At 41.9% G+C, this 14253-nt stretch overlaps 2 protein-coding genes across 7 annotated transcripts in view; one reads left to right on the top strand and one right to left on the bottom strand.

Moving 5' to 3' along the window:
• GRIP1 (glutamate receptor interacting protein 1) overlaps window positions 1-9654 on the top strand; it is a 564392-nt gene extending 554738 nt beyond the window's left edge. For all 5 annotated transcript variants that reach the window (XM_044978400.1, XM_044978377.1, XM_044978391.1 and 2 more), the window contains exons 23-24: window positions 6020-6166; window positions 8107-9654. In XM_044978400.1, coding sequence (XP_044834335.1) covers window positions 6020-6166; window positions 8107-8340 — 381 coding nt within the window. In that variant the 3' untranslated portion in view covers window positions 8341-9654. The remainder of the gene's footprint in view (window positions 1-6019; window positions 6167-8106) is intronic.
• Window positions 9655-9782: 128 nt separating this feature from the next.
• Window positions 9783-14253, bottom strand: part of HELB (DNA helicase B) — a 41959-nt gene continuing 37488 nt past the window's right edge. For both annotated transcript variants that reach the window (XM_044978408.1, XM_044978417.1), the window contains exons 10-13: window positions 13952-14210; window positions 12833-12967; window positions 11617-12123; window positions 9783-11000 (exon numbers count right to left, since the gene is read on the bottom strand). In XM_044978408.1, the coding sequence (XP_044834343.1) occupies window positions 10911-11000; window positions 11617-12123; window positions 12833-12967; window positions 13952-14210 (991 nt within the window). In that variant the 3' untranslated portion in view covers window positions 9783-10910. The remainder of the gene's footprint in view (window positions 11001-11616; window positions 12124-12832; window positions 12968-13951; window positions 14211-14253) is intronic.

Raw genomic sequence — 14253 nt, 5'->3', positions numbered from 1 at the left:
TCAAGTCCAAGCCCTGTGTTTGAACTGAAGCATGCCTTCTTAAAAATCCAATCTTGATTTAAGTGTCCAGGGATGGAGAATTCACTACAACTCTTGGTAAATTGCTCCAATGATTAATCACCCTCATTGTTAAAAATGTGCACCTTATTTCTAGTCTGAGTTTGTCTAGCTTCACCTTCTAGTCATTGGTTCGTGTTATACCTCTATTGGCGAGATTGAAGAGCCTTCTATTCAATGCCCCTCTGCCATGTACATTGGCCAAACCGGACAGTCTCTACGCAAAAGAATAAATGGACACAAATCTGACATCAGGAATCATAACATTCAAAAACCAGTGGGAGAACACTTCAACCTCTCTAACCACTCAGTGACAGAATTAAAGGTGGCAGTTTTGCAACAAAAAAACTTCAAAAACAGACTCCAAAGAGAAACTGCTGAACTCGAATTAATATGCAAATTAGATACAATTAACACTGGCCTAAACAGAGACTGGGAATGGTTGGGTCATTACACTAATTGAATCTATTTCCCTATGTTAAGTTCTCCTCACACCTTCTATGGGCCATCTTAATTATCACTTCAAAAAGTTTTTTTTCCTCCTGCTAATGATAGCTCATCTCAATTGATTAGACTTTTCCTGTTGGTATGCATACTTCCACCTTTTCATGTTCTCTGTATGTATAAATATCTCCTGTCTGTGTGTTCCATTCTATGCATCCGAAGAAGTGAGCTGTAGCTCACGAAAGCTCATGCTAAAATAAATTTGTTAGTCTTTAAGGTGCCACAAGTACTCCTGTTCTTTTTGCGGATACAGACTAACACGGCTGCTACTCTGAAACCTATTAAATTTCTGTTGCCCATGTACGTACTTACAGACTGGGATCAAGTCACCCCTTAACCTTCTCTTTGATAAAATAAATAGATTAAGCTTCAGCTTAAGCAGTGGCTTCTATCACTATAGGGCATATTTTCCAATCCTTTAATCCTTCACAGGGGAAGTTGCAAGCAGTAAACATTAAATAGGGACAGATAAAGAAACAGACTGAAATAGAGAAATCTTGTCTCCTAAGTAAATTCCTGAATGGCACAGGTTTGGTTTTTGTTGTTTTTGTGTTTTCTTTGATCACCACATGCACTACTCTCCTTTCAAAGAAGGCCTCTGCAGAGGACAGAAAGTTCACCTTATTATAATTAATAAATGTGTTGATGGACGACCATATTGCTGCCCTATAGACTTCCTCAGTCAAAGTACAAGATTTTTCTGCACATGATCTTTCCAGAGATCTTGTAGTGTGCACTCTGCTTTCTTCGGGATTAGGTTCGCCTGATGCCTCATATGCCTCCAGAAAGCATAATTTAATCTATCTGCCAGGGATAGTGTGGGTACCTGAATACCTTGGCACTTTGAATTGACAAAGATGATCCATCATCTTATTTGTGTTCTTTGACCCAGTGTGCTTGAGGTATATCTTTAGTGCTCTGCCTACGTCCAGATTATCCCACAGCTTTTCAGTAGGGTGCTGTGGATTTGGACAGAATGATGAAAGCACTGTGTGTTAAACTGTGTAAGTGCATGATGCCATGTGACCCAGACGACTCAGACATTTTTGAGCTGTTGTGATTGGATGAGTCTGGAGGGATCTTATCAAGGCTGTGAATTGCCCAAAAGTGGTCTTCCGGAAGCCTGGATGGAGTCAAAATCCGCACTGATGAACTCTGTCCTCTGCACTGAGATAAGTGTGGATTTCTGTGTGTTTATCAGTAGGCCTAGGGCCAAAAAGGTGAATTGGATGAGATGGATGTTGGATTACACCTAAGCTCTGGACTGGCCTTTGACTAGCCAGTCATTGAGGTGCAATTTTAAGTTCTTGAGATAGCGGTTGAGACCACATAGGTCTAGAATAGATCTGAGAGCATCCTTGGGTTTCGGAATTAGGAAGTAATGGGAATAGTGACGTGGAATCTCTTCTATGGCTCCCACCTGAAAGAGGGATTAGACCTCTTGTTCCAACAGTTGCTCGTGAAAAGGGACTGGGAGGGGGAATAAGGCAGGGTAGACAAAAACTGGAGGGTATATCCCACTTCTGTTGAGTTAAGTACCCAACAGTCTGAAGTAATGTGGGTGCAGGCATTGAAGAAGTGGGTCAGGTGGTTCGAAAACAGAGGAGTAACTGGATTTGATATTGTGAGGATTGAGATATCGACCTTGAGTATCTCATTGAGTTTTTCAAGCTCCCTGAGAATCTGGAGGCAATCTGCATCAGCCCTGCTGAGGCTGGAGAAAGAGATCTAGGTCTGCTCTTCTGCCTCTGCCGTTCCTGGCTGGCTGGGCAAAGTAACAGACAGTCTGTTAGGGTCTGTAATTCTTCCTGGATACTTCTAGAGTATATAGCCACTGGGATTCCAGGGTCACCTTAGAGTCCTTAAACCCATGGAGCCTAGCACTGGTTTGCTCCTAAAAGAGCATGGACCCGTCAAAGGGGAGATCTTGGAGGGTTTGTTGTACCTCTTGCGGAAAACCTGACAATGGCAACCATGAGCTTCTGTGCACGGTCACTACTGTGGCCATTGAATTAGCCGCATCCAGGAGCTACCTGTAAGGAGGCTCTTACCTCTGTTTTCTCATCTTCGATCAGGGAGAACTCAAACTTTTGTATAGCCTCCCACATATTGAAGTCAGTGGCGCAGCAGAACCTGCTTGCTTGCTATGCAAAGCTGTAGTTTTCCTGTGGAGTAGGCCTTCTGGCCGAACTGGTCCAACTTTTTAGAGTACTTTGCCTTAGGTGTTGCATCCAATTGTCACTGGTGGTCACTATCACCAGGGATGCCAGGGGAGGACGTGAATATAGAAACTCGTAACTCTTGACTGGTACAAAGTACTTCTGCTCCATATGCTTTGCCATGGGAAGGTGGGAAGTAGGGGTCTGCCACAGCGCCTTCGCTGGGTCCATGGTAGCCTGGTTGAGTGGTAGAGCCCCTTCAAGGGACCCACTGCCAACAGACTATCTAGCACACTGTGAGTTGCCTCCTTGACAACCTCTGCCTGGAGGCCTAGATTTGAGGCCACCCACTTTAGTAAGTCTTGGAAAGCTTTGTGGTCATCTTTCAGAGTGGGCACACCTGCTGCCAGCACAGCCTCCTCTGAGGAAGAGGAAGCTAGGACCAGCTGAGGGGTCTCCACCCTTCCATCTGTTTCAACCAGGACCTGTGGGGCCTCTTCTTGGAGGTTCGGTGCTTGGCTCGGTACCAGAATCCAGATCGAGGGGGCTCACAGCAAGGTACCAGAGGTGCTCTGCTCATGGAGGCCACCAACTAGGAGCTCCTCGATAGAGTGCTCTGGCCTGAGGGGAACCACCAAGGGTTTCAGAAGAGCTATTATGTGGGTACCAGGCCCTACAGACAGTAGCCAAGCGTTCAGAGGTATCCCTGTGCTTGGGGCCACAGCGGGGTAGGAATGGTCCAGGAGCAGTGCGGGCAGCTGCAATGGTGGGAAGAGTAGAACCCCACTTCCAACTCTGATGAAGATGAACAATCCCAATGTGGTAACCAGGGTGGTGCGGACCTGCTCTGTGCCAGTGATCAGTGCCGCAGAGAAGCTTGGGATGAGGCTACCATAGGGGCTTTTCCCTTAGAGGGTGGTCTTGGTGCTGAACGTTGGTTCTTCTTCAAGTGATTGCTCCTATGCATTCCATTTAGGTGTGCGCGCTGCGCGTGCACGGCTCTCCGGAACATTTTTACCCTAGCAACTCCGGCAGGCCGGCTGGGCGCCCCCTGGAGTGGCGCCGCTATGGCGCTGGATATATACCCCAGCCGGCCCGTCCGCTCCTCAGTTCCTTCTTACCGCCCGTGACGGCCAGTTGGAACAGTGGAGTGCTCCCTTACCTCCACAGCCCTAGCGTTTGGTTCTCTATTGCTCAGTGGTACCAAGTCCTGCACCACCAGGAACCGGTAATGAAATCAAGTCCCTGACCCACAAACGCCTCTGAGTAGACGGTACTGCAAACTGACTGGCGCGCTGCCTGCCTCATGGTGGTGCCTCTGAAGCTGGAGTCACTGGGGTCTGTGTAGGTACCGGAGCCATTGGTGTCGGCTGTTGTGGTGCTAGGGAGGAGTGGCCCAACGCAGGTCTCGCTTTATTATGTTCCCCGTGCCTGCTTTACCTCAGCACTGGGGACTGACTCTTCTTTGGCGGTTTCCGATGTTTCTTCTTGGGCACCAGCATTGGGGACTCATGACTAATAGGACAAGCGCTCTGCCCTGAAACTGAGATGCTTGGTGCAGAGGGTGAGCACAGCTCAGAAGCAGGTCTTAGGGCTGCCTCCGTGAGAAAGACCTTCAGTCTTGCTTCCTGGGCCTCTTGGTGTGAGGTTTGAAGCCCTTGCAGCTCTGACAGCAATCTTTTCTATGAGACTCCCCCAAGCACTTGAGACAACTTGATTGCAGGTCGCTCAATGGCATCAACTTGCCACAGGAAGTGCAGGGCTTTAAGCCCGGTAACTGAGGCATGCATTGGCACCAGGGAGCGGATGAACCTCACTAAGTGTGAAGGCATCCAACAACTATGTACACTGGAAATAAGAGAAATAACGGAGAAAGGCCCGGGGAAGTTTACCTGAGAAATGAGAGTAGTTCCAGCAATCATCCTGGGCAGTAAGAAGGAACTGAGGGGGCGCGAGCTAGGCAGGGCCTTTTATACCAGTGCTATGAACATGCAGCACTAGAGGGTGCTGGAGCTGATCCAACGGATACCACTAACGGAAAACAATCTGGCAACTGTGCTTGGGGTGCACACACCCCTACAGTAGAATGGACACGTGCAAGCACTCGACCAAGAACATTTGTTAGCTAGAGAAGAGCCTAGGCTGCAACATGGGTAGGTAACATGGTTTCACATGTTATTGTGCATCTCAATGGGGCTTTTCAATCATATTAAGCTAACTCAAACACACAACCTTTCTGCACAGCGAGATATACCCTACAGGAAGTCTCATTGAGTCTGCTGCAATCAGAAGAATGATGATCACAATGCAGGGTAAAATAGGCCATCTTCAGGACTTCATTTTTCTCCTTTCCCCAAAAATACTTAATTCTACAAGCTTTTGTTCGTACGTTTTAGATACTCTCCTATCACCGACTATCCTTTCTCACTGGGGCAATCTCAGCTATACCTTGATAAAGATCTTATTTTAGCATCTGGCTAAGCATGCTGGAATGGAGCTTGCTAATGCTACTATTAACCTGGCCAGTAGGAGTTATTGCCATGGAAGCTACAGAAAAAATCAATATAGAGCTGAATGCTAATGCAAAGTTGTTTAGTTCATTCTATTACTTAACACCAGACTTTCCTATGAGGACCCCTAAAAACAAACTCTTTGTTAACAATGCTCAGACCCAGCAACCTCAACTGTAAATCTGCTCCCCACAAGAAAGTTATGCAGGTCCTCTCTAGACAGTTAGGAGCTCTGCAACCCAAAGGCTTTTTGCTATGTGGAAACCTGAAGCTTAAAATGCAAGCTCAGCTCGTGGCCTTTTATATTAATCATTCACGCTGAATTTATTGAAGTTAGTTTTAGACTATCCCTCTATTATTATCAAAACACGGGACAACACACAGTTATTTAGCCTACACCCAAGTACTACATCTTAAAGGTGCTAAGTACATAACAAAAACTGATGAGCAAAGCACTCTAATTCATGTATCTAATGATCTGGGCAATCAGAGAATAAGATGACAGAGAAACTAAACAGAAAAAGGCTAGAAAATGTGTTCAAGGAGACAGGGTAAAAAAGTTAATTAACGAGATGATTCAGGATTATTATTGAAATATACCAAAACATTATTAATATTCTCCTAACCATTTTCCAAAAAGAACTTCACAAATGACATTCCAAATTAGAAATGCAAAATAGGGAAATGAGCATTCTAGTATGAAATAAACATTCAGAGAAAAACCTGTGATAAGTATGCACAAAATGTGGAAAAATCTTTTCTTTTGTTATTTTTAAATTATTTCAACAGGTAACTTTGTACAAGGAGTCAGACATAGAGGACTTTGGATTCAGTGTCTCAGATGGTTTGTTGGAAAAAGGCGTATATGTTAAAAACATTAGACCAGCTGGACCTGGGGATCTAGGTGGTTTGAAGCCATATGACAGACTTTTACAGGTAACCCTATCCGTACTTTGTATACAGTTTACTTTGTAAAAGATATATATGATAAATGTTGTATGGGATTTATATATAAAATGTACACATGTGATGGTTTAACAGAGTATAATGTTTTTATTGCCACATGTTTGGAATGACCATATTACCCATATTCTGTTTATACTACGCTCTAGAAAATAAGTGCAACTTTTTAGAGTTTTAAACATGTTTATTGGTACAGTAGTGTGTATCTCAGTGATCCTGCTTCATAGTAGTTAACGGAAATCAGTCAGACATCCAGATGAGAAAAGTTAGTACCAACACATTTTAAACTCTAAAAATAGCTGAGCTAGATTTTCTATAAAGCCAAGATAACACTATTTTATAAAGTCAGATACTTCAAAACACCAAGATAGTGTACAAATTACTCCTGGGGGCATTCTGCACACAGTATTTTAAAATGCTGCAGAATTCTGCAAATGTTATTTGTCAAATAAATGTGGAGGCACCAGCATGGCATTAGGGAGCACAGGCCACTGGCTGCACAGAGATGGGAGATCACTCTGCAGTTGCTCCCACCCCCAGGATGCGGACTCAGCGGTGAGGCTGCACTCAACCCTGACACAGCACAATGACCGGGCCACCCCAGAAACCCCTCTGTGTCAGGCGCACCAGGTGTGGGCAGGCTCATCAGAGCAGGATCCAAGTATGGAGGGGTCCAGGTGTGGGTTGAGAGGGTTCTGTGTGGGAGTGAGGTGATCTGGATGCAATGATGATGGGACTGTGCAGGGGGGTCCAGGTGAATGTGGTTGGTGCTCAACCAGGTGTGTGGGGGGATCTGGGTGTGGGTGGCTTGTTGGGGTGGTGCAGGGGGAGTGGGGCTCATTGGGAGGGTTTTAAGTGCGGGGAAGGGGGGGAGGCCTCTGTATGGATGCCCAGGGGTTGGGCAGATGAGGGAGCAGGTCCCTGTACAGGGTTCCCTCCCCCTGCAGCTGAGGAGCAATGGGTGCAGGAAGTGGGAGGGATGGGGGGAGAGAAGAGTTTGCAGAGCTTCCTGCAACTGGGGGAGAAATCTGAGGGTGGGTCAGACCTGGCCCCATATGCCATGCAGCCAAAGAGGAAGTCAAAGTCCTGTCCTCCACAGCTGAGCCCAGCACAGGGTAGATGCCACCAGCCAGGTCTTCCCCATCCTACCCCCACCCCACAGTGATCTACCACTCTGCTGGCTGCCCTATGCACCTGAAACATAGTGCTGGGGAAGGTCACATGACTGCTCTGGTGGCTTCCCTGTCAAAGTCATTTTTCTGCAGGGGACAAATTATGCACATGCGCAGAATTCCGCCAGGAGTAAGAAATGCTTACTGTCAAGCAGAAATTTCCAACTTTCCTGTGGTATGTTCTTCCTCAGTTTGTGGTGCTCATTGTTCTTGAGATATTGCTGTATGTGGTCTATGACTGAGTAGTCAGTCACGTATCTGATCGGTGCAGTCCCTGATCTCACCAGATATCAACTACCACATTAGCAGAACTTACTACATTTCTTTTGAAACTAGGGTCTAAAATGGGTTGGAAATTATTTTTTAAAACTTTTCTCTCCAACCACTTTCAATATAAATGTTTTAATTATTCATAAGACACATTTCTGGGAAAACTGCTTAAGAGGACTGTTATATTAGTGAACTTAGTGCAAGTGAGAAATAAGTCATGTTTATGCGATAATCATGACCACATGATCTGTACTAGCATTAATTGCAATGTGGTAAATATTGATTAGAAACAAGTTTACTGTTCTCCTTAAACCATGTTGTTGCATTTTCTGTACTTCATGTACAGGGCCACTAACATATTCTAGTCATATTTTAGATAACATCTGTGTTTCTTAGGTACTTGTGTTATGTTGATTTCTTTTCTACATCTAAAACAGTAATAAAACTAAACCAACACTTTAAACCTTTCAGGTAAATCATGTTCGTACCAGAGATTTTGACTGCTGTCTAGTTGTGCCTCTCATAGCAGAATCTGGCAATAAACTGGAACTGGTTATTAGCAGAAACCCACTGGCCTCTCAGAAGGTGACCTCAGATCAACAAACTTTAGCAGGTGGGGAATGGAATGACCAAAATAATGCCTTCCTTCAACAAACCGGACATACTGCTAGTGTGGAGACACGAGATCCTACAAACACAATATAGCAACACGTTATTTTAGTGGGACACTCTGAAATGAAAGACAGTATATGGTGCTAAATCCCCTTTTCAGATTTCTGTGACACTTGAGGCACAGATGTCTTGTGGCATTAAAAAGCCCAGAGGGTCTGACTATCCCTTTCAAGGCTTGTGGTAGTTCATGGATTACTTTAAAAATCGAGTTTGGTTTTTAATGTGATGGCTACTGAGTAGTGCCATCCAAACTAAGCCTGATGTCAGAATGATATTGAGTAAAGAAAATGGCTAAAGGCCTTATTTTTTTTCCCTGAAGTAGCAGAAAGGGAGACCTTTAAAAGAGACTGAATTGTTCCTTCCTGTCTTAACTGCATCATTAGTTTTTGAGCAGAAAAAAGAGGATTACTCTCTTTTTCCACAGGTGTCTGGATTTTGTTTTTTTTAATAAAGCTAGCTGGCTACTGAGTGAGGGGGATCATGAGATAGGGGTATGTTGCCCCAATACTGTTAGAGTAGTGTTTTGTGAACCATTGCTCTGCTGGTTGTGCTGCAGCACGAGGAGTGCAGCCATCACACTAAGTGCTGTTCATGTGTTTTAGCAAAGATGCACGTAGGAAGCTGCAGTGTGTGGTGGTCAAGTGTACTGTCCAACTGTGCTACAATTTTATTAGCAGTTACATTATTCCCTATGCAATGGAAGTACTAGACAGAATGTATCTTGGAACGGTAAGATTCATTTCAAACAGAGATGTTTTAGGTAGTGGGAAACTTCTGATGAAGGATTACTGAATAAAAGTAAAACGAGTTATTTAAATCAAATTAAAGGTTTTTTTTTAAAAAACAGTCAAGTGGAAATTTTTATATTATATCAAATACTAGTAGCAATGGAGGACTGATGTAAAATTCATTCAAATGAGAATGATTCATACAAGGACATACAAATCTAAATTTTTATTTACTAATAAAACCGTTTCTTGAGGGTTACTAATAGATTTATGAAGTCCATTTAAAAAGGCTTTGTTTTCAGCCTTCTCATATTTACCCTTACAAGTTTTTAGAAATTTGAATTGTAAATACATTTTACAAATATATGACACATTCTTTCCTACTCACCCCCCTTAAAGCAATAAAATACTGCCAGTTGCTTTTAATGCTCACCAGCAGCTGCTTTGATTTGTTCCAGTATTCAAGCTGTCATTGGTAATTGTTATTTGGTGAATATAAAGATACTGAATTTGTATATTAATTGTAGAGTCTTCATAGCTAAATCAGTTATCTTACAACCAGATTTGTTTTGAGTCAATATAAATTGTTTAGGAAGACTATCCCCCATGCTGCTTTCCTTTATATGAACAAGCTCACCTGCCCTGCACACACAAGCATAATGTTTCATTCATGTTTCAGCACTGACAGAAGATCAGTCAATATGAAATTTAACCCCAAATCATGTAAAAACAGAAAGTTCATGAAAGTCACTTAAATATGTATTTTTATTTGTAATAAGTATTAAACTGTAAAGTATTTTTGTACAAATTTAATACTTTAATAGCATGATATTTATCGTCTATGTATGGATTTTGGGAACTCAAACTTGCAAATATTTGTATGGAAAACTGTATAAAATGGAATAAACAGTGATTTAAAGACAATATTCTTAACAACGAGATGCTATTTACATGTATTGGACAGCAGGAAAAATAGCATATTTACAAACTATTGCAGAGATCTCACATGTCACGATCTTACTTTAATTTTTAAGTATTTCTACCACAAGTGTAGCTAGGACAAGAAATGCAAGCCTCTTTAGGCAAATATTGGGATTTTATATAATCCATGATGAAATATGCAAAGTATTATTCCAGAACCTAGGAGCCCAGTCATGAACCCGGCCGCCACTGTGCTAGGCAAATATTACCCATCCAAATTTTGTATATATATTAATTAGTCAGTGCATCCAGTGCATCAAGCCAAGTAATTAGCCAGGATATTAAAAGGAATTCACATTTGGTACTTGACCACACTTTAAGAGCCCTATTTTTCATTACAATCTGTTCAGAGCAAGATTTGACTCAACTTCATGATCCTGCATGGTAGCAATAGACTAATTAGTACTTATTTGTCACGCCCAGACTTCCATGAAGTTACCTAGACGATATGGGTACAGAAGAAAAATCTGCATTGTAAATAAGTCTTTAGTCAAAATACATGGGTATGAACTGACTGCCATTATCAAACCATAATGCTTCATGTTGCATCAACAATTTATAGAGGCTTAAATACGATGGGCCAAGAAATTCCCTTCTTCTAAACAACAGATCTTTAGGACCTCAAAGCATCTATTCAAAGTTATTTGTTCAGCTACATTAAAAAGATAATATACAGACATCTTAGCCTTCAAGAAAAAGTTGGCCATATCTTCTGCTAAACACAAGCTAAATTCTAAATATAAAAAGTCCATATTAAAAATGATGCTCCTAAAAAAACTTAAAACATATTAAAAAAATTAAGACTGATCCCGCAGACTTTATTTCTCTGTTCCAAGACCTTAAATATGTTATACAACTCCAAATAAGTGTCTCATTAATTAATGTACTTAATTGTTAAGGTCCAAAAAGCTGCTTGGGAGTTGGGCTCCTCAAAGTCAGATTCTGAAGGCGGGTTGACCCAAGAGGCGAGTCTTCGTTATTTACCTGTCAAACAGGAAGAAAGTGATGAGGCCTAGAAATAGCACTTAAAATATAGCAAAGTGTTACTATGCAACACAAGGATTATTTTCAAAAAAAGATTTTCATTAATGACAGAGGTAGTTTAAAAACTATTTTCAAAAAACAATATACAAGTGGCAAACCCCAGGAGAGACTGTCTTTGTAAATGTTAATTATCTTTAGTATAATTTAATGTGTATAAAAGAAATTTGCATGGTTTATATTAATATTGTACTTTTGAACAGCAGGTCAGCCCCTACAATTTTTGTTGTTTATAGCCATCAATTATTAATGCATTTTGAGCAACTCAAAGAGCCAGTGCAATCAATAACAGTTTATCAGATATTACTTCTAAGATCACCGCTAGTTTAAACAGTAACCACTAATTACTCAGACTGTATGACAAGCTTCATCCTCTCATTCATTCCATATGAGATCTGAGGAAACTTTCCCAACAAAAGATTAATTAAACTGATATGTTCCCAAAAAAAAGTTTTGGTTTTGATTAAACTGTATTTTCTGCCAAAATGTTTCGTTGAAGAATTCTCAACCAGCTCTATGCAAAAGTTTTATTTTAAATACTCTTTAAAGGGTTTCTTACCATAGTAACTTTTGAAGGACTTTCACAACTATCTGTAAAACTGCCTGGTCTTTTACATCCATTTGATTTAACGGGAGTCTCACTACCTGCACTGGCCAGTTCAGCAGTACTCCACTGTCCATTATTAGTTTGTATGTCATTAAGAACTGCAGACTCTTCTGCTTTAATGAAGTCATCTTCAACAGGTACAGAAGAGGAGAGGGGAATATCCTCAGTTACTGAAATAGGACCAGGTTGAGTATCATGCCCTTGACTTTGCCAACAACCCTTTAGGTGAGATGACATTTGTTCTGAAGAGTCACTCATTTCTGAAAAGGTCTCTTTTAAACGTTGTTGTAAGCGAGTTTTTCTGGGAAAGCTCTTCGCAGTAACTGCTTTCCTGAGTTGAGTCTCTTCAGCCACAATATAAACCCGGCAGCATCCTCGAGTTACAGCTGTGTATACATGCTGCCAGTGCTGTGGGCCTGCATTCCCGACTACATAGACAATTGTTTTTTCCTCTGAACCCTGAAGCACACACAGAGATTTTTAAGAACTCTTAACAAATTAAAAGTATTTAAAATAACAAGAAACAAGGGCTTACTAGAGAAGTGCAATCCGTTAACTACAGAAGTATGGGCATGAATTTTGGGCTGTATTTTTTATAAGTTACTTACATTGTCTACATACTAGTTGGACTAGAAGGCAGGATTCTGTACAAGTCTATAAATGAAGGAGACTATTCTTTGCCTAAATTCTCAAAGTTTTAGTTTCTCATAGGAATGGCAGTGGCCTCTCAAGTTTGTTTCAATTTCCATGTCCACAACGACAACAAAAGTCAACTACATTCACACATCCCACTTGGCTACAGAAAATGGAGTAACTAATGCTTCATAATACTGGATGTCTATCATTGAATTTGCTTTAGACTAGTCAACTCGTGTAACTTATTTTTTTAAGTATTACTGGATAGTAAATTAATTTCCATTGGATCAATCAGTGCCTTCATTCAGATTTACTGCAAAGCTACTCAGCTAATCCCAGTGGGAAGGTAAACCAAAGAGCCAGTATCACACCACTTCCTTCCCTCACACCCCAAAGTTGTTCCTAAGTTCATATTCAAGGACTTTGTCTTAAGGGTGCTCCTGAAACCAAATTTGTCCCATGAAATTGCAGAGCAACACTGCAGTCAGGCTTTTTACTGGTTGACATAACTGTGCTGAATTACAGTTCTTACCTGAAATGTGTGAATAGTTCTGGCCCATGCATGCCTTATTTGACACTCTCTCCTCAGTGCCTCATACACCACAGTGAATTTGGAGCCATACGTGCTGCTGATGGTCAATAAACGACACCTATTGACTTCTACATCCTATAGAACCAGCATGTGAGGAGACTTCATGACCAGGTTGTAGTAGAAAGCAGATCAACATGTACACCGTTTAAGGGCTGTAGCTATGGAATCATTAACTGACCCAGTTCTTTCAATAACAATATAACTGCACAATAGGCTTAATCCAAAGAAAGCATATATGATGATAGGGGAGGAGTCAACTGAGACGTCTATTTCAAAACAAATACCCTGTGAGGAAATAACTTGCTGTCCTTTATTCAGGTTTGTCTCCACTCCTGCGACTAGTCCCCAGAAGATCTGGTTTCTGACTGCTGTCCCTACCTGCAGGGGCCTCATTTACTGCAGGCAGGGGACCAACTGCCCCTTCCCAGACTTCTCATATCTCCTTTCCAGTGAGCACTGCAGTATCTACCTCAGGCCTGCAGGGGCCACTGTGGGGCAGGCCAAGGCTCCTAATTCTCATGTTGGCAGCACCAACTAGAGAGGAAGCCGCAACAGCAGCTGGAGCTGAGTGCAGAATGAGGCGGATGCAATTTTGTCCCTCCCTGCCCCTGAATTGTTGTGAAATGACTCCCCGGCCTACCTGGTCCCACTACTCAGCAGCCATAAACCCTCCTTCCTCAGCATTTCCCTCAAACCCTAGAGGGACAAGCCAGTTTTCAGGTATTTAACCCAGGATTTGTCCTAAAGATAATACCATATTTATTGGAATTAAAAATTTCTTTCAAATGTGAATGTCTGATATTCATAACAGCAATGGATTCATAGCACTGGATAAGTCAGGCCAGGTGCTGAAGAAGTTTCCCCACAACATTCTGCCAAAATCTCTGCTATTGCAATTCTAGTTCTTTCGTGTGACAAGAATGCTGAATCACATGAGAATTTTGAGATGTCAAATGTCTACTGTGGGCTAGGAGGAATTGTGCCTCAATGAAGACTGTAGCCAGATTTTTTGTGGTAAATCCTAACAATTAATTATTAATCTTTCAAAATAATACATACATCTGTTATGAAAAATATTTCTCCATTGCACAATCGTCTGTCATCCTCAGCATTGCCCCCAAGATCACCAGGTGGCTTTTGTCCACTCAGGAAGGCTTTTCTTCTACAACACTCTCTGCATTCACATTGATTAGGATTCTGAGAGTCACTTTCCCTTGTGCAAGCTGTGTTATTTTTTGGAAGAAGGTCCTTGAGATAGGCATTCCTCGTGGAACAAATTTTGTCATCACATTGGAACACCAGTCGATTTTTATGGTTTCTGAATCAGGAGAGGGGAAAAAAAATTGAAATAAAACAAATAT

The sequence above is a fragment of the Mauremys mutica genome, chromosome 1 (assembly GCF_020497125.1).
Source record: "Mauremys mutica isolate MM-2020 ecotype Southern chromosome 1, ASM2049712v1, whole genome shotgun sequence".
In the NCBI taxonomy this organism is placed as follows: Eukaryota; Metazoa; Chordata; order Testudines; family Geoemydidae; genus Mauremys; species Mauremys mutica.
Note: the sequence above shows the minus strand (reverse complement) of the source record. Positions and strands in the feature narration are given on the sequence as shown.